Below are 20,952 nucleotides of genomic sequence, written 5' to 3'. Positions count from 1 at the left end.
GCTCTATCTCAAAATAAATAAGCTTAAAAAAAAAAAAAACCACCTTAAATTGACTCTATTCTTTTTTAAAAATTTTTATGTTTATTTTTGAAAGAAAGAGCGTTAGTGGGGGAGGGGTAGAGAGAGATGGAGACACAGAATCTGAAGCAGGCTCCAGGCTCTGAGCTGTTAGCACAGGGCCCGACACGGGGCTGGAACTCACGAACCGTGAGATTATGACCTTAGCCGAAGTCAGACGCTCAACCGACGGAGCCACCCAGGTGCCTTCTTTCTTCAAAAATTTAAAAAAAAAAAAAAATTTAATAGGACAGTCAGACATGTAAACTATTTCCAATTGGGGGGAACAAACAGATTTCATAAAGAAAAAGATGGAAATAAAAAAACTAAAGTATACAAAAATAAAATAGAAATAAAAATAAATTAAAAGAAAGAAAACAGGAAGAGGTACTGAGGACTGAGGCAGATGGCCGCTGACCATCTAGACAGAAAGCAGGTAGTTCTTAGGCATTTAGGGAGGTGCTGCATCCAAAGTGAACTCTCTCCTCTGCTAACCAGTGGTTTCCCTTAACTACATCCCACTGGCTTCAAATGGGTGAGAGGAGACAATTTCACAAAGATGGTTCGGAGAACACACCAACTGAGCCATGTATTGTCCCCTTCCAAATGGGATCTCCCCTACCCCACCCCCAATCACCTTGATAAACTCCACCCTCAATGTTACAGAAGGGTGTGGGACTTGGGACCAAAGGCACCTGACATTTACAGCACCCAAACTCTCACTGTTTACTAAAGCTGGCAGCCAACTTTTACAAATCTGAGACACCAGCATGTAAGAACCATCAAACTGAACTGCTGTGTCCTTAACTCTTTCTTGTTTAGAAAGAAAGAAAGAGAGAGAGAGAGAGAAAGAAAGAGAAAAAAAGAAAGAAAGAAAGAAAGAAAGAAAGAAAGAAAGAAAGAAAGAAAGAAAGAAAGAAAGGGAAAAGAAAAAGGAAGCAAAGTAAGCCACTTCTTAGGACATTAGCAATCTGAACAAGCAGCTTGGCTAAGTTCTGCTCCCAATCATCAGGGAGAACTCTGCACAGCACCCACCCACCCAGCGCTCAGGTGCAGCAGCAGCACGAAGTCCTTTCGTGGCCTTCCACGGCCTTCCTCAAGGTGAGAACGCGTAGGCAGGCATTTCATCCCCAAGTGTTTATATCAGTGTAGAATATACCCTGGAGTTTAAAATAAGTTATTGTGGATATGAGCTAAATTTTATTTAGTGAAGTCCCTATTTACACAGTTTTAAACTGACTACAGCTGCAAACATTTTGTATTCTGCTAATCTGGTAGGCAAAAATGTAACTGTTAAATGATTAGTGAGGTGAGCTTTATTTTATGAGCTAATTACAATTAAATAACATGCGGTGCTTGTAATTTACCTTTTTTTAAGATTTTCGTTTTTCTTAATTAACTTATTAAACAAAATTATCGGGGCAGGTGGATGGCTCAGTCAGTTAAACGTCCCCGAGTCTTGACTTCTGCTCGGTTCATGACCCTAGGGTTGTGACTCTGAGCCCCACGAACTTGGGATTCCTTCTCTCCTCCTCTCTCTCAAAATGAATACAGTCAAAATAAATAAACAAAATAAGTAAGTCTTAAATATTATATTCAGATATACATCTTAGCCCTCATTTCTCACTTGAAGTTGATTTTCCTGGATTTTTCATATAGATCTTCCTTTGATAACACATTTGGTTTCCTTGTTTCCATTATTTGTGTCTTACTTTTTGTCTTTTTTTTCCCCGTATTGGCCAAAACTTACTTTAAAAATGTGATTAACAGGGGTGCCTGGGTGGCCCAGTCAGTTGAGCGTCCGAGTTCAGCTCAGGTCATGATCTCACTGCTCGTGGGTTCGAGCCCTACATCGAGCTCTGCGCTGACAGCTCAGAGCCTGGAGGTGCTTCGGATTCTGTGTCTCCCCCTCTCTCTGCCCCTCCCCACTCATGCACTCTCTCTCTCGCTCTCAAAAATAAATGAACATTAAAAAAAATTTTTTAATAAAAAATAAAATCTTTAAAAAAATGTATGACATACTTCTTTTTGTTATTCCTGACTTTTAAATATTCATATAATTAGTACTGATTTTCAACAACTATTAAAGATTAAAGCATTTTTATTCTTTTCCTACAGTTCTAAATTGTTTTTTTTTTTTTGTTGTTGCTGTTCGGTTTGTCTTTAAAACGTGAAGAATAAGGGGCGCCTGGACGGCGCAGTTGGTTAAGTGTTTGACTCTTGATTTCGGCTCAGATCTTTGTCTCATGGTTCATGAGATCGAGCCCTGCATCGGGCTCCATGCTGACACCTGGAGACGGCTCAAATTCTCTATCTCCCGGTATCTGTCCCTCCCTACGTGCCTACATGCACGCTCTCAAAATAAACACTAAAAAAAATTTAAGATAAAGAATGAAAGCGGGTTTTTTTTCAAATCCTTTTGACATCCATGTGTATTACTGCGGATCCACAATCACATGGGTGTATTTGTTGTTTAGGGGTTTCATGCACAGTCCTAGCAGTAACAGGAATGCATCACGGGCGCATCCCTGACAAGAGTCCCCTTGGTCACTTACTGTTCTGCAGGGTTCAGCTTGTTAAGATTTTGCTGAGGATGCTGGCATCCGTTCTGGGGTTGGTCCAGAGTGCTTCTTTTCTTTTTTAACAAATGTTTTCATTTGAGTATAGCGGACACACAATGGTACATTCGTTCCGGGTGCACAACACGTGACTCACCTCTCTGATGTGATGCTGTGTTCACCAGTGTAGCTCCGACCTGTCACCATCCAAGGCTATGACAGTATCACGGACTATATTCCCTATGCTGTGCCTTTTATTTCCGCGGCTTGTTCATTCCCTGACTGGAAGCCCGTGTCTCCCACGCCTCCTCACCCTCTGCCCATCCCCTCCACCCCCCAGGGCCAGAGTATTTCTGTGCAGTTAGATTTAGCTATCAGGGTTATTAATAGGCTCAAAATGAAACAGAAAGCTTTACAATTTGTATGATGGAGTAATTGAAACAAAGTGAGAGGAGTATCAGAATAAACCGGTCAATACAACATGCTAGACAAAAACAGGCTCTTTGGGAATTTATAGAACCGTCCACTGGGGGGAGAGGGGAGTAAGTCCAAAACTTTTCTCACATTATACGTTTATACATTACATAAGCTTTACTAAATAATTTATCTTTTATCTTTTGTTGTTATTGCTGTTCTCTAGCTGGACTAAGCAAGACCTGAAATGCAAAACTCGTGCAACTAAGTCAGAATGACAGCTTTGTGTACATAGAAACGAAACAATAGAAAAAAACGACTGGGGCGCGCTCAGTCAGTTAAGCATCCGACTGCTGATTTCTGCTCAGGTCATGATCTCTCGGCTGGTGAGTTCGAGCCCCGCATAGGACTCTCTGCACTGACAGAGTGGAGCCTGTTTGGGATTCTCTCTCTCCTCCCTCTCCCTCAAAATAAACAAACTTTAAAAAGAAAAAGAAAAAATTACTAGGGGTGCCTGGCTGGCTCAGTTGGTAGAGCATAAGACTCTCGATCTCAGGGTCGTGAGTCAAGCCCCACACTGGGCATAGAGCTTACTCAAAAAAAAAACAAAAAAAAAAATGACTAACATATGACCAGATTTTAATGTACTTTTGGTGCATGTAACAAGTACCAAAAGAAAAGGCAACGCACAAAGTAAAAACTAGGACAGGACGCTACATCGAGCGCACCCTACACAATGTTGATTCTTGCACCTACCACCATTTCCCCAAGTAGGCCCGGTCCCCACCTGCCACAGGGAGAAACACACGCATCAGGCCAGGCCGAGATTTCTTCCCAAGAGGAAGAGAACACGTGTGACCAGGTGGAAACAGCAGTGATAGACTGCTATTAGTCCACTCTCTGGTGCATCTCCCCATACCTTAAACTCCTCTTCAAACCTTTCCCTAGGGTGGTACTAACATTATGCGTTTTGAATTCTAACTACTCTTTACTTTATTTGTATGTGCTTTTTGTGTTCATTATAATCATATTAGCAAGACGAGAGAACGCTGCTGCATCATTAGAAGTGGAGTGAGTGGGACGAGTGCAACATGAACTTCACTGGAAGGCCTATCACACGTTCCAGTGACGTCCACACTGAGCAGAGTGGCTTCTAAGAAAACAGGATGTCTTGTGTAAATACAGGTGAGCGTGAGCAAAGGCCCAGAGGAGCACAGACCTTCAAACAAAACCCCCGGACGCGATAAGGTGCGTTAAGAGAACCAAGACAGGAGCGTGACCGTGACCACAACCTCCCTCTACCACGCGGAGACTGTTTCCACGCCAGACAAGGCAGATGGGCAGGCGTGGCCACTGCTCTTCTGAAAAGTAAAGGAAGACTCCGGACAACAGATGTATAACCAGAGTCAGCAGGGACGCCACCGAGCACCGTGTGGACACCACAACAGGCATTTGGTATCTTCGAAGGGGTGAGGGCAAGAACAGAGAAGAGCAGGGTTCCACAGAAAAGTCAGTTGCAAAGCAAGCTCCGGGTGGTCATTTATGAACAGTGCAAGAATACGCAAGTTAAGCATCATTGAAAAGCTTCTGCGGACAGTGAGGTTACCACAAATTTTCCCAGTGAATTGTAGAAAGCTACTAATAAATATGGTAACAGTTGGAAGCAAATTTGTAATCCCGAAAATAGGCTTTTTGGAAATCAAAGCCATCTTATACTTTCATTTCATAAGAAAAAATGTCAGGCTAACAGCGCTTAAACACAGAAAAGTTACGAGAGAGGCTACCCTAAAGCCTGTGGGTATGCTCTAAAAATACAACACTTAAGACAATGTTGCAAAATATTTTTTTCTATACATACTTTTTTAGTATTTTGGGGGGGAAATGGGGGGGCCGGCACTCTTAAAAAGCATGTTCTTATTTTTATAACCAGAAAATGAAGCTATTTCCATGGCAGGAGAGGTACTGGGTCTAGTCTCAGCCTACACGCTCTCCCTTCTCAACCTCCCCATTTCCTAAAACAACCACACAGGCTCAAGACTTCCTCTTTGACCATCCTTTCCATTTAGGACCAGTGGCTCCACGTAAATAAAGACCATCTAGTCCCTGTGCCTGACTCTCCCTCCCTCCTTCCCAACTGTCCCCAGCATCTCTCTACCTCAGCATTACTACCATTTAACACCATTAGCGTAGGTCTAACCCGAAAATACAATAAAACCATCCCAACTGTTTCCCACCCATACAGAAAGCTGTCCTCTGTATTTACCAGAAGGATGTGTTTTGAGGATGGTATTTATTATATTCAAATAGTACCTTCCTTATGAGGGAAGGCATTCAATGGCGGGGGCGGGGGGTGCCTGGGTGGCTCAATCCGTTAAGCATCCAACATCGGCTCAGGTCATGATCCCATTGTTGAGGAGTTCAGGCCCCACATCAGGCTCTGTGCTGTCAGCCTGCTTCGGATCCTCTGTCCTCCTCTCTGCCCCTACCCTGCTCTCTCTCAAAAATAAACATTAAAAAAATTTTTTTCATGAAGGAAGGCATTCAAGAGAAGTAATTTTCTGACCTCAGTAATGTGTAGACTCTTCAGAGCATATGGCTTATCTTAGCATCTCTATCCCCTCTGCCTCTCCCCTGCTCATTCTCTGCCTCTCTCTCTCTGTCACAAATAAATAAGCTTTAAAAAATAAATAAATAAACGTAGGCAGTCCCAGTGGGTGCACAATCACACTGGACTGTAATTACTCAGAGCGTGGGGTCTGAGAGCGGCAATTAGGAACAAAATAGTTCTAATCCTTGTCCCAATACGACTCGGCTTCAACAGGCACTGCTTTCTAGCTACTTCTCTTAACCCCCTTCCTTCATAATCCTGCACAGAACAGACACGTTGAGACCCTTGCCTGGTGTCCAGAGTGGTGCTTTCAGACTTCGGCACTCAGGGCTCCCTACTCTATAGACGCGCCACCGGGCTCTCCAGGAAACGTCGTCCCGCGCACCAGGGCTCCGATCAGGCCTAGCTAAGGACATACACCTATTGCCGCATTCTTCGCAGCGCACCTCAGTAACACGGTCCTGTTTTATGACTTCAGCTGAAGTAGTAACCATTTGCTTATCCATGCTCTAGTTTGGTGGTTTTAAAACTTCACACAACTATTTCTTCACCTGAGTAGCAGTCACAACCTGCGTCATATGTACCTCTTAAAACCACGTGTCACACACACACACTATATACACAGACATACAGCATAAAAGTAAAAAGGACAAATACCTGAAATAACCGAAAAAAAATTTTTTTTAAAAGAGGCCTCGAAACAACTGAATTTTTTGTTCAAATTATATAAAATCCACCCAAAGAGATCTACAGATTCAATAAAATCCTTATCAAAATTTTGAAAACCCTTTTTACAGAAGAAGATATACCCTTCCTAACATTCGTAAGGAGTCTCAAGGGACTCCAAAGTAGCCAAAACAACCCAGAAAAAGGACAAAGGTGAAAACCTCAAGACTCGTATTTTCTAAGTTCAGAACTTCCGACAGAGCTGTGATACTCCAACCAGTGTAGTGGTGGCACAGAAAGACACACAGGCCGAAGGACTGGAATAACAGCCCAGAAACAAACCCTGGCACAAATGGCCACAGGATTTTCACCAAGGGGACCAAGGCTGCTCGCTGGGGACAGGACAGAATCTTCCACTGACAGCGCTCTACAGAAGTGCCAAAGAAGGGGAAAAGATCGGTCAGACCTCATCAGAACGAAAGCCTACGCGTCAAAGGGCACCCGCAGAGCGGGGGACACCTGCAGATCACCTGCCTGACCCGGGACTGGCATCCAGAACGCGCAGAGCTTATACACGTTCACACACACACATCAAAGCTCAAAAACGGGCAAAGGACTTGAACAGACACATCTCTGAAGAACACACACTGAGGGAAGCACGGAAAAGACGCTCAGCATCACTCACCACTAGGGAAAAGCAAACCAAAGTCACAAGACGACAGCGTTTCACACGGATTAGGTTGGCTATCATTTTAAAAAAAAAAATAACAACAACAAAACAACAATTACTAACAAAGACGTAGAGAAATTGGGAGCCCTTGTGCATTGCCAGTGGGAGTGTTAAACGAAATTACAGATTGTGTACAGGAGTGCCCCCAAAAATTTAAAAGGCAATTATTGGGGCGCCTGGGTGGCGCAGTCGGTTAAGCGTCCGACTTCAGCCAGGTCACGATCTCGCGGTCCGTGAGTTCGAGCCCCGTGTCAGGCTCTGGGCTGATGGCTCAGAGCCTGGAGCCCGTTTCCGATTCTGTGTCTCCCTCTCTCTCTGCCCCTCCCCCGTTCATGCTCTGTCTCTCTCTGTCCCAAAAATAAATAAATGTTGAAAAAAAAAATTAAAAAAAAAAATAAAAAATAAAAAAAAATAAAAATAAAAATAAAAGGCAATTATTGTATAACCCAGCAACGACACTTTTGGGTACCTACCCCAAAGATTAAAGGCAGAGACTCAGAGGTACCTGGGTGGCTCCGTCGCTTAAGTGTCCGACTCTTGGTTTCAGCTCCTGACCTCACGGGTCACACGCTGACGGGGCAGAGCCTGCTTGGGATTCTCTCTCTCTGCCGCCACCCCGGCTCGCTCCTGCTGTCTCACTCTCATGATAAATAAATACGCTTTAAAAGCAGAGACTCAAACAGATAATCGGCACACCCACGTCCACGGCAGCATCATTCACCGCCGGCGAACAACAGGAAACACCCGGCGTCCACTGGCAGAGGAGGGGCCACGCGACACACAGAAACAGCCGGTGGGATAGCACGCTGCCGTTAAAAAGAAGTTCTGACACATGCTACAACACGCACAAGCCTTGGAAGCACGGCATTACAGCAAGCGAAATGCGTCAGACGCAAAAGAACAGGTTCTGTGTGCCTCTCACACCGGGCACCCCGACTAGTCAAATCCACAGAGACGGGGGAGGAGCGAATGGGGCATATTGTTTAATGGGTACAGAGGATGAAAAAGTTCTGGATACAGACAGCGGTGATGGTTCCAGAACAATGTGAATGTGCTTAACGTCAATGAACTCCACACCTGTGGTTAACAAACTGTTACGTGTAGATCATCACAACACAAAAGCCCAATAAACAAATCAGGTAAATGTGGACCCTGTCAAAGGGAAGCCAAGAGCAGACTGCAGGTACCACTGTGCCCACTCACGTCAAGCCCGTGGCGGGTGCCGCACGAGGGAGGCCCCGTCGATCAGCGATCGTGGAACTCAACGTTTCTCACCAGGTGCTCAGCAGCCACTCCAGCCAAACAAACACGTCATGAGACGTTCGCCACCCTTGCCTTGATACGCATGACCTTTGAAACACACGTGCCCTCTCTTCCCGCGTGGGACTGTGTTCTCCTTTACTTTCCAGAGATAAAAGGTCCACGGGAGGGAGTCCCTGCCACGCACAAGGAAGCCGGCGTCCTCACTGTCACTGTTAAAGACACGGAGGGCAGAAACAACCCCAGATGGGTCCCCAGACCGCCTAGGTTTAGAAGAGATACCAAATCCCACCACGGTGAGGGCCTTTAGTTGTACAGAGTAGGAAGTCACAGCCTGGACTAGAAAATTAACCGCCAGTCTGGTTCCTCCAGCTGAGAACCAAAACGTGAAGAGCCAGTGTTGGCTTAAAAAAAACCTAGATACGCTTTTCACAAACTAACTTTTTAAATAAATGTACAAGCTGCAATTATTTTACACTCTTCAGAATACTGACATACTGAGTGTTTTTTGCAAAAGCAGTCTAGAACCTCACGCATACCAAAAGCTCTTGCGTTTACTGCGGGGGGGGGGGGTGGATAATGGACGCAATAAATGTCAAAGGAAGTAGCAAATATTTCAGTGAAGCCTAAGATTTTGGTCAGAATTCCCGGCCCTGTGCCCTGACTACCAGAGAGAGGGACAGTGGTGGGGGCCGAGCCCGGCCCGAGTGCCTGCTTCTCGGCCCCCAGCGTCACTGCTGGGCACACCAAGAACCCGTGAGACTCTGACACTTTCTGCGTAGTTACTGAAATGTACACAGGAAACCTGAGCACCTACGTGAAAAACTGGAATTCAATGAAAACTTTTACAAAAAAGTGTAAGTGAGAAATGATGTGGCTGCACCGGCGGGACAAGACAACAGCACAAGCCTAACAGAGCGTGTTTCCTGAGGAGGGTGACACACACGTGATGCCAAGATATGGAAACAAATGTGTATTAAAGCGGTTGGGGGCGCAGCTGGGGGGCTCAATCAGTTGAGCATCCATCCGACTCCTGGTTTCAGCTCAGGTGATGATCTCGCGGTTCATGAGTCGGGAGCCCTGAGTCGGGCTCTGTAATGACAGCATGGAGCCTGCTCGGGATTCCCTCTCCTACTCTTTCCACCCCTCTTACTGCTCATGCTCTCTGTGTCTCTCTCACAATAAATAAATAAAAACGGGGCCCCTGGGTGGCTCAGTTGGTTGGGCATCCGACTTCGGCTCAGGTCATGATCTCACAGCTTGTGAGTTCGAGCCCCACATCAGGCTCTGTGCTGACAGCTCAGAGCCTGGAGCCTGCTTCGGATTCTGTGTCTCCATCTCTCTGTGCCCCTTCCCTGCGTCCTCTCTCTCTCTGCCTCTCAAAAATAAAGATTAAAAAAATTTTTTTTAATAGAAATAAACTTTTAAAAAAAGTGTGTAACTTAAAAAAAAAAAAAGTTGGAGAAAAAAATACACCAAAACCATAAGTATCGTGTTGAAGTGAAATCTCGCTCTACAACTGATAATCAACATCTCAGAAATAGGAATTTACTTGTGTAGGTTAAAGATTTTAATGCGTTGAAAATCCAAGACATTTTTACAGTGGTTAAGGATTTCAACCACAGAAAACAAGGATCCCTTCAAAGTAATACTGAAAGGTCCATGGGACCCATATACCCCGTAGTCAATTCATAAACCAATTTCTCTCTTCTCAGTATGACCTTGTTTACTATGCCGCCTGGCCCACTGCCCATGGAGGCTTGTTAAAACTTATTTTTAAAACATTTTTATACCATGTTGCTACTTACAAAGAGCTTAAAATGTCAGTAAAAGTGCTCTCGGTCTAAAATTAAATGAGTTAATTTTTCCCCCAGAAGGACTAACCTGTCACCAGAAGTTCCTAATGGAATTACGCCACAGAGTGACAGACTCCCTGGTGACACCCCATGACTCAGTAGAGAAAGCTTACGTTATCAGCCCAGACTGCCCAGGGCTGCCTGCCACCAGTCCTGGTAACTCCTCATAGGTCCAAAAAGCTTTACACGTTATAAAGTACTTCGATGCAGCCCAAGTGTCCATCGACGGATGAATGGATACGGAAGATGTGGTATCTACACACAATGGAGTACTACTCGGCGATCAAAAAGAATGAAACCCTGCCACTGCAACTATAGGGACGGAACTGGAGGGTACTGTGCTAAGTGAAATTAGAGAAAGACAAAAATCATACGACTTCAATCACAGGAGGACTTTAAAAGACAAAACAGATGAACATGAGGGAAGGGAAACAAAAATAATCTAAAAACAGGGAGGGGGACAAAACAGAAGAGACTCTTAAATACGGAGAACAAACTGGAGGGGTTGTGGGAGGGGCGATGGGCTAAGTGGGGGAGGGGCATTAGGGAGGACACAGGGGAGGAGCATTGGGTGTTATTTGTAGGGGAGGAATCGCTGGATTCTGCTCCTGAAAACATTACTGCACTGCACGCTAACTTGGAAGGTAATTTAAAAAAATAAAAAATAAATAAATAAAGTAATAATTTAACACCTCCACAGTACAAGGCAAAGTAGCAACACACTAAAATTAAATTAGTATGATGGATATCTCTCAGCACAGACCAAAGGCCAGCCGTGTTTAAAAACACTGCTGTCAAGTTCCCCCCCCCCCATTTCAAATCCACCTTCAAATTTTCCATAGTCTTATCTGATCTTACAAAGAGGAAACATTCTAAGTGTCACAGAAAAGGAAGAAAAGACAGGAAGGACTAATTAATTGGACAACTAAAACAATTTCCATACCAAAATAGCCCAAAAAAGTTAAAAGGCAAGTTACTGCTGTCACGAACCTCTAAAACAACCAACAAACTTCCAACCTGTCAGGAAGTGTTCCAACTTTCTCGAGAATTTTTAAGTTTGGGGTTTTTTTTAACGTTTACTTATTTTTCAGAGAGAGAGACAGAGCATGAGCAGGGAAGGGGCAGAGAGAGAGAGGGAGACACAGGATCCGAAGCAGGCTCCAGGCTCTGAGCTGTCAGCACAGAGCCCAACGCGGGGCTCAAACTCAGGAACGGCAAGATCATGACCTGAGCTGAAGTCAGAAGCTTAACTGACTGAGCCACCCAGGCGCCCTGGGAATTTTTAAAATAAAATTTCTTCTTACCTGTCAGAATCAGACATTTTCAGAAGTCCCTGATAAGCAGTAAGAATGAGAACACAGTAAAAGGTGGCATTTTAATTCAGTGAGAGTGGGAATATAAAAGAACACAGCCTTCCCATAAGGGAACTGGAGACAGAACGTCAAAAAGGACAAGCCTCCATCTATAAAGTGAGTCAGGTACAACATCATGGCCGTGGCTAACTCAGCCATGCAGCATACCTGACACTTACAAGGACAGCACAGCCTGGAAGTTCTCATCAAAAGGAAACAACAGAACCAAGCACAAACACAGTTTTTTTTCTTTTTTCTTGGAGCTCTGTCCAGTGATGGAGGTTCACAATATGTCTGAGTCAGGACGCTGCACACCTTAAACGTGTACCATGTGAGCTGCGTCTCAGTAAAACGGAAAGAAAACATGAACCTCAAAAAACGTTTATCTTCTCTGATGCAGCAAGGAGTACCCCTAGATATTTACCCTAAGCGAAGCAATCCAACCTAACATGTAAATATTGTTCATGAGGAAGACCCATGGAAGCATTAGCTGTAACTTAAATAGTTTATAATTATTTACAATTTAAAAACCACCTAAAAGTCAAATTTGGGGGACTATTATAGTGCCAGGATATGGAAAATTGCTATGCAACTATTCAAAGTACTTTATTTTATATATATATATATATATATATATATATATATATATATATATATGAAATTTATTGACAAATTGGTTTCCATACAACACCCAGCGCTCATCCCAAAAGGTGCCCTCCTCAATACCCATCACCCACCCTCCCCTCCCTCCCACCCCCCATCAACCCTCAGTTTGTTCTCAGTTTTTAACAGTCTCTTATGCTTTGGCTCTCTCCCACTCTAACCTCTTTTTTTTTTTTCCTTCCCCTCCCCCATGGGTTCCTGTTAAGTTTCTCATGATCCACATAAGAGTGAAACCATATGGTATCTGTCTTTCTCTGTATGGCTTATTTCACTTAGCATTACACTCTCCAGTTCCATCCACGTTGCTACAAAAGGCCATATTTCATTTTTTCTCATTGCCACGTAGTATTCCATTGTGTATATAAACCACAATTTCTTTATCCATTCATCAGCTGATGGACATTTAGGCTCTTTCCATAATTTGGCTATTGTTGAGAGTGCTGCTATAAACATTGGGGTACAAGTGCCCCTATGCATCAGTACTCCTGTATCCCTTGGGTAAATTCCTAGCAGTGCTATTGCTGGGTCATAGGGTAGGTCTATTTTTAATTTTCTGAGGAACCTCCACACTGCTTTCCAGAGCGGCTGCACCAATTTGCATTCCCACCAACAGTGCAAGAGGGTTCCCGTTTCTCCACATCCTCTCCAGCATCTATAGTCTCCTGATTTGTTCATTTTGGCCACTCTGACTGGCGTGAGGTGATACCTGAGTGTGGTTTTGATTTGTATTTCCCTGATAAGGAGCGACGCTGAACATCTTTTCATGTGCCTGTTGGCCATCTGGATGTCTTCTTTAGAGAAGTGTCTATTCATGTTTTCTGCCCATTTCTTCACTGGGTTATTTGTTTTTCGGGTGTGGAGTTTGGTGAGCTCTTTATAGATTTTATTTATTTATTTTTTTTTTTAAATTTTTTTTTTCAACGTTTTTATTTATTTTTGGGACAGACAGAGACAGAGCATGAACGGGGGAGGGGCAGAGAGAGAGGGAGACACAGAATCGGAAACAGGCTCCAGGCTCCGAGCCATCAGCCCAGAGCCCGACGCGGGGCTCGAACTCACGGACCGCGAGATCGTGACCTGGCTGAAGTCGGACGCTTAACCAACTGCGCCACCCAGGCGCCCCTCTTTACAGATTTTAGATACTAGCCCTTTGTCCGATATGTCATTTGCAAATATCTTTTCCCATTCCGTTGGTTGCCTTTTAGTTTTGTTGGTTGTTTCCTTTGCTGTGCAGAAGCCTATTTATCTTCATAAGGTCCCAGTAATTCACTTTTGCTTTTAATTCCCTTGCCTTTGGGGATGTGTCGAGTAAGAGATTGCTACGGCTGAGGTCAGAGAGGTCTTTTCCTGCTTTCTCCTCTAAGGTTTTGATGGTTTCCGGTCTCACATTTAGGTCCTTTATCCATTTTGAGTTTATTTTTGTAAATGGTGTGAGAAAGTGGTCTAGTTTCAACCTTCTGCATGTTGCTGTCCAGTTCTCCCAGCACCATTTGTTAAAGAGGCTGTCTTTTCTCCATTGGATGTTCTTTCCTGCTTTGTCAAAGATGAGTTGGCCATACGTTTGTGGGTCTAGTTCTGGGGTTTCTATTCTATTCCACTGGTCTGTGTGTCTGTTTTTGTCCCAATACCATGCTGTCTTGATGATTACAGCTATTCAAAGTACTTTAATGACACGGGGAAATGTTTAGAATTTGTTTTAAAAAGATAAAGTATTGTAAATATATCTCTAACTCTTAAAAAAGCATACACTGCACATATTTTAAAACAAAACAAGGGGCGCCTCGGTGGCTCAGTTGGTTGGGCGTCCGACTTCAGCTCGGGTCACGATCTCACGGTCCGTGAGTTCGAGCCCCGCGTCGGGCTTTGTGCTGACAGCTCAGAGCCTGGAGCCAGCTTCAGATTCTGTGTCTCCCCTTTTCTCTGCCCCTCCCCTGCTCATGTTCTGTCTCTCTCTGTCTCAAAAATAAATAAAAACATTTTGGAAAAAAAAAAAGAAAGAAAGAAAAAAAGAAACAAAACAAAACAAAAAGCTGTGGCCAACCTCCAATCTATCTTCCAGTTCACGGCACCAGTGTGATCCCGCACGTTCATTTCCTTTCCTTCCTAATAATTAAATTTATCGAACCAAATTTTAAAATAACCATTTAAGTGAAAACATTTTGTTTACAGACAAGGTAGGGGCGCCTGGGTGGTTCAGCCGGTTGAGCGTCCGACTCTTGATGTCAGCTCAGGTCATGATCTCATGGTTCGTGGGATCAAGACCCACATCAGGCTCTGTGCGGACAGCACGGGGGCCTGCCTGGGTTTCTCTCCCCACTCTCCCCACCCCCGTTTGGGCGTGCGTGCTCTCTCTCTCAAAATAAACAAACATTAAAAAAAAAAAAAGACAAGGTAGATTGCCCATGGTTCTGACAGATGGAAAATGGGCGGCAGAGGGCACACTGATCAGTCAGAGTGCAGGGAGCAGCACGGGGCACTCGCGGAGGAGCTGCAGGGAGGAACGGAGTGGGGAGGGGGAGGGGGAGGGGGAGGGGGAGGCGGAAGGTGGCAGCTAATGTTCTGGGCAGAACCCCAGAGCCTGTCAGCAGGAGGAAGTGAGACTGAGAACATCCGTCACAGCAATAAGTCAACAGAGGATGCCTGAAGTTGGTAAACAAAAAATACACACTATAAGCGTATTATTTTTTTTTTAATTTTTTTTTTCAACGTTTTATTTTATTTTGGGACAGAGAGAGACAGAGCATGAACGGGGGAGGGGCAGAGAGAGAGGGAGACACAGAATCGGAAACAGGCTCCAGGCTCCGAGCCATCAGCCCAGAGCCTGACGCGGGGCTCGAACTCACGGACCGCGAGATCGTGACCTGGCTGAAGTCGGACGCTTAACCGACTGCGCCACCCAGGCGCCCCTATAAGCGTATTATTTAGAAACATGGGGCCCCAAGAAATTTGCAGCAAAAAGATATTTTTAAGGTAGCTGTTTCTGAGGAGCCTCGGGGGCTCAGTTGGTTAAGCATCTGGCTTCAGCTCAGGTCACGAGCTCACGGTTCAGTTCATGAGTTCGGGCCCCACATCAGGCTCTCTGCTGTCAGCACACAGCTGGCATTAGATCTTCTGTCCTCCTCTCTCTCTGCCCTCCTCCGCTAGTTCTCGCTCTCCCAAAATAAGTGAACATTAAAAAACATTTGGGGGGTGGTGCCTGGGTGGCTCAGTCAGTTAAGCATCATGGTTTCGGATCAGGTAATGATCTCATGGTTTGTGGGTTCGAGCCTCCCATCAGGCTCTGCACTGACAACACGGGGCCTGCTTGCAATTCTCTCTACCCTCCTCTGCTCTCTCACTCTCTCTCTCAAATAAGAAAAGTTTTAAAAAAAAATTAAAAAAAATTTTTAATGTTTATTTACTTTTGAGTAAATAAATTTAAAGAAATATTTTTTTAAAAAATTGTAATGTTTATATACTTTTGACAGAGAGAGAGAGAGAGAGAGACAGAGACAGAGAGTGTGAGTGAGAGAGGGGTGGGAGGGGGGAGAGGGAGAGAGGGAGAGAGACATAGACAGACAGAAAGAATCCAAAGAAGGCTCCAGGCTCTGAGCTGTCAGCACAGAGCCTGACACGGGGCTCAAACTCACCGACCATGAGATCATGACCTGAGCAGAAGTCAGGCGCTTAACCAACTGGGCCACCCAGGCACCCCCAAAAAATATTTTTTAAATAGTCGCCTCTGGTGGGTGAGGCTCTTCACTATTAGGCCTTTGTAGACCTCGTATTTAATTATTTTTTTAAGCTAAGGGTGCATTTGATATTGGTTTCTATTCTTTTATATTTTCGCGCTTTATTCATTTTCCTTTAACACACAACGCCCTACGCTCTCTTTTCTTCCTTCCCACCATGGCAGAGGCCGTATCTCGTTTAGCAGTGTTTCTCAATCACAAGAAATGTGGTCGTGACATACATGCGCAGGGAGGGACACCAGCAGCATCTGTTTTCCCAATAAAAAGAAAACATACAACAGGGACAGCGCTGGTGAAGCTTTGCTTTCAGTTACGAATGTTTACTTACACACGTGGGACGCCACGTACAACCCCTCTGTCAGGTGTCAGGGTGTCTGTTCTCACACGTCAGTCTGGACCGCGTCACCACTCTGAGCCTGTGCCTTGTCTCCCTCTCAGTGAAGGTCTCCCGGGCTTCAGCTCACGATCTCCAGAACTTGCCCCCCCCCCCCGTCTCCTCAGCCTCCCCCTGCTGCCTCCTTCGCTGGCCTTCGCCCACTGCTCTCCTGCCTCTCCCTCCCTGCTTGCTGCATCGTCCCACGGTTCACTTCCTCACCTAACTCGATTCGTTGCCGTCACCCTATTTTAAATTACACCCCCCCGCCCCGTGCTTACACACTCCCTGTTTTATGCCCTCTCCCTGTTTTACGACCCCCATAGCCCTCCACACCTTCCTCTTAACTTTGTAGATCTCCTCCACCCCACCCCCCCACCACCAGAACAAGGCTCTGAATCGGCGGTGCGGATGTTTGTTTACTGGTGTAGCCCCAGGGACCCTATCCGTTCTGTGCTACAGCCTTCAGAAACTATCTGCTGAATTCACGGATTAGTAAAAATACATGTATCTTAGGAAGATGCCACATTACGGGCAATCGAGCACAGCTTAAGTGTGTGTTTAAGTTTTAAGTCTGAAACCCTTAGGAAGCTGATCATTTTAATTACAGAGATAAGCTGCGGTTTAGACTCTCAAGCAGTAAATTCAGGCTTTTCACAATACTGAGTATGTAACCAGCATACTTGTGTGCCACTCTGAATGTGCAAGCCCACGAAAACAGTTAAGACAACCTTTGTTAGCATCCACAGTAACAAAAAGGAAGCTGTGTGTCCACCACCGTTGAAAACAAACAGAACCAAGGGAGAACCTATTCCCTAAGCAGCTGACAAGCTTCAAAGTGCAGAAGCCACAAAGTCTCACTCCCAGTAACCACAATTTGCGCACATTCAGTTTCACTACGTCCTTCAACCTGAACGAAGGTCAAGGGGCACAGTGTTGGTCACCTTCATTTCTTCAGAATAAAACAAGAACAAGTCGGCAGGAAGGAGAAACTCACACACCGGGTCTGTTCCGGCGCCCCCGTCAGTCACGGTTTCAGTGAACTTTTTTGTAGTCTACATTACAACTCACTGGACGACGAAAAAGTCTTCAACAGATTTTCCATAATTAATAGGGAAAAGGCCTTTGAATACTTCTCCCCGTACACAAAAGCACACCTGGCAAAAACGGATTTCTACCGTGCACAAAAGAAGGAGTTTATCCAACTGCAAAAACAAACATCTTTAAGCCTGCAAACGAGCGTAACAACGTATCTTGGTAGAACCACCTCCGAGTCGCTTAGTTGTGTTCTTGGAGAATGTATTTTGCTATTAGCTGCTTTGCAATTGGTTTTCCCCATCTTCGCAAAAACAATGTGGTTTTACCTGTTTTTACCACAAGAAGCAAAGGCTTTTTTAAAAAGAGGGAAATAAATGAGACAAATTGAAAGGGCTGCTCACAGACATAAATAGGTAAGACTGAGTGATGTACTGCAGCCACTGGCCAGGTGAAAACCACATCATATAAAGGAAGAAGCAGACCTGATGTGACAAAGACAACGTTCTGAAAGCATCTCAAGAAATCACACAGAACACGGAGGAAAAGCACAAAGGAAGCACCTGGAAAAATAATAAACGAATGACTGGAAACGAAGAGCCACAATCACCAAGCTCATCCTCCCTGAGGCAAGAACAAGAACGGGAGAAAAAGGGGTGTCAGAAATACCCCCGAATCACACACTGAAATGGCTCACCGTGTGGCAGGACCATGTCACAGGGAGGCACACCCAGACCGAGGCTCATCCCGACGACGTCACTGAACTTCCAGGCTGAACAAAGAATTCTACCAACACCCAAGGCAAAAGCAGGTCACCTACAAAGGGGGAAAAAGTCAGGCTGGCCCCAGATTTCTCTAGAGTAACCCTCGATGCCAGGAGATAACGGAGTTAAGTAATGTTTTACTGGGTATTAAAGGGAAGGTAACGTAGCTCAAAAACTCTTAATAAATATCGTTTCGCTTGGGAAAGCCACTGACAGACATGTTTAAACAGACAAGAACTCTGAGAATACAACAAAGCACTCCTCAAACAAAATCTATTTAATGAACATAATAGATTTAAGTATATGAAAGCTACAACTTTTTAATAGTAACCACAGAACTATAAACAAACCACCTTATTTCATCTAAGATGCACCGGTTTTCACCTTTTTAAAAAATCTTTTATTGATCATTCTATCATTTTTTAATGTTTTTTATTTTTGAGAGAGAGACAGACAGACAGACAGACAGAGACATAGCGCAAGCCGGGGAGGGGCAGAGACAGAGGGAGACACAGAACCTGAAGCAGGCTCCAGGCTCCGAGCTGTCAGCGCAGAGCCTGATGCAGGGCTCGAACTCACGAGATCATGACCTGAGCCAAAGTCAGACACTCAACCGACTGAGCCACCCAGGCGCCCCTGCACCGTTTTTCACTTTTTAGTGTACCTGAAATCAGCACGCGTATCACAATCGATGGCATGCGCGTTTCTTCAGCAGCACTTGACCACAGTGGTGGTTATCAGAATAGCGAGCCATCTTACCACCAATGGTACCATACACGTAATGAAACAGGATACATGACTTACCAAATGAGGTAAGGGACACAAATCAAGAAAATAATGTTAAGAGGAAAAAGAAATAAGCAAAACGACAGGCAATGAAAAAACAGTATTACAGACGCAAAACCAAACATTCAACATTAACGAAAACGAATGCAAAGCAACTCACACTGGGTCCATAAAGACTAACCTTCATCCAACGACACAGGGTCTCCATGAGACAACCAAAAACAAAACATACTCAGAAACGTTAAAAGTGAAGGGGAGGCAAAAGTACACCAGGCAAGTATCAACACACTCCCAAAACCAGTGCAATTCAAAGGGCCACCTTCCATAACGATGAAGATCACGGTAGAAGGAAGACATGCTCATAAAACCATGTACGCTATAAAACTTCAAGACATATACTCACAGCCAAAACTTTAAATACAAGACAACTGGGCAAAGTAAACGTAGAAGGCTATCACCGTTTCAGTCCTGAAAGATCCAAAGACAAAAATAATAAAATGGTTGAACACATGACAGAATGAGAGCAGATCGTCTATTCAGGCCACAACAGCTCAAAATTCAGCAAACTACTCCACTTCGGGGAGGGGACTTGCCCATCTATGTGCTACCTCTCGCTGAATTATTCCATGCAAAGATGGAATCCAGGGGCACCTGCCTGGCCAGCTCAGTCGGGAGAGCATGCGACTCTTGATGTCGGTGTCCTGAGTTTGAGCCCCACGCTGGGCATAGAGCTTACTTAAAAAAAAAAAAAAAAAAAGGAAATAAAAATTAGTACAAATTACCTAGTAAATAGCAATTATAAGAAACTAACTATATAAAAGTCTTCGGTACACAAATAAAGTTATTCCCAAAGATCCAAATCTAACTACTGTCAACTCATCAAGAATTAAAATTAAATGTATTAAGCATTCAACTCAAGTTAGAAAATAAACAGAACTAAAAAAATATCAATAGGGGTGCCTGGGTGGCTCAGTCGGTTGAGCGTCCTACTTGGGCTCAGGTCATGATCTCGCGGTTTGTGAGTTCAAGCCCCGTGTTGTGCTCTGTGCTGACAGCTCGGAGCCTGGAGCCTGCTTTGGATTCTGTGTCTCGCTCTCTCTCTGCCCCTCCCCTGCTCACGCTCTATCTCTGTCTCAAAAATAAATAAAACATTAAAAAAAATTAAAATATATATATATATATATAAAGAAATTAAAGAAATGGATAAATTACTCAATTAGGAAAGCAGAAGATAGCAGGTTTAATTCTAAAACCAAGAAGCTGAATTTGGAAGAAAAACAGATACACCGTATTACCTGCATTAAAAAAATAATTATGTAAAAATCAGGGCTGAAAAGGAATAAGATGGTAACAGAGGAAACCAAACTAAGTATGAAGTAAGCTTCCTGTAAATTTTAAGCTACTAAACAATGTAATGTAGGTGAAATAGAGGAAAATACAGAGTGCTCTCAGTTCCACATGGTTTCACTTGAAGAACACGATATTGTCAGAACCTAGCTCCCCAACCAGTCCAGACACGAGTCCCAGACATTTTCAGAGTAAATCCAAAAGGTAATTCCTTTATTAAGCCATATCCAGAAAACAAAATTTCCTAATTCATTTCATGAAGCCTGTCATGCACAAACAGCACAGAGAATACTCTTGACAAAAATTCATACTAATAACAGCAAACACTATCATATAGTATTTACTAGATTGTAGGCATCAATCTAGATAAGCAATGCATGTAACATCACCGCATTTTGTCTCCAAACAATCTGACACGCTGGAGGGCCAACGTGTCTAATGCAGGCACAGAAGAGTCACAACCCATCCGTCAAAAGGGTGCCAGAGCCTTCATCAGCTGGAAGCACAGTCCTCCAGGCCCTCTTTTGTGCCATGCGTGACCCCTTCACTGGTTGAGATCACAAGGAAAAACATAAGACCCAAGACGGGGCAAGTATTCCAACAACCTGCACATCACAACATTAGTGACAGTTCCCACGGACTGATTACCACTCTCCTGCCTAGGAGTTGAACACTGTTTCTTCTCCTCTCACGGGTGTGGAAGCTGACCCAGAGAGGTTCTGTAACAGAGAGGCTGGGGTTTGAATCCACAC

The 20,952-nt window shown here is 44.4% G+C and overlaps 1 protein-coding gene across 2 annotated transcripts in view; it reads right to left on the bottom strand.

Annotated features, from left to right (window-relative positions):
• Positions 1-20,952, bottom strand: part of UBE2G1 (ubiquitin conjugating enzyme E2 G1) — a 109,431-nt gene that overhangs the window by 49,489 nt on the left and 38,990 nt on the right. Inside the window, exon 1 of one of the 2 annotated variants that reach the window (XM_047090134.1) lies at positions 18,001-18,106. The exons of the other annotated variant lie outside the window; for it this stretch is intronic. Coding sequence (XP_046946090.1) covers positions 18,001-18,049 — 49 coding nt within the window. The 5' untranslated portion in view covers positions 18,050-18,106. Of the gene's footprint in view, positions 1-18,000; positions 18,107-20,952 lie in introns of those variants that run through there. 2 annotated transcript variants of the gene reach the window in all.

Source organism: Lynx rufus, unplaced genomic scaffold, assembly GCF_022079265.1.
Source record: "Lynx rufus isolate CCGP_SWC_20201006 ecotype Redwood Valley unplaced genomic scaffold, mLynRuf1.p SCAF_28, whole genome shotgun sequence".
NCBI lineage: Eukaryota > Metazoa > Chordata > Mammalia > Carnivora > Felidae > Lynx > Lynx rufus.
Note: the sequence above shows the minus strand (reverse complement) of the source record. Positions and strands in the feature narration are given on the sequence as shown.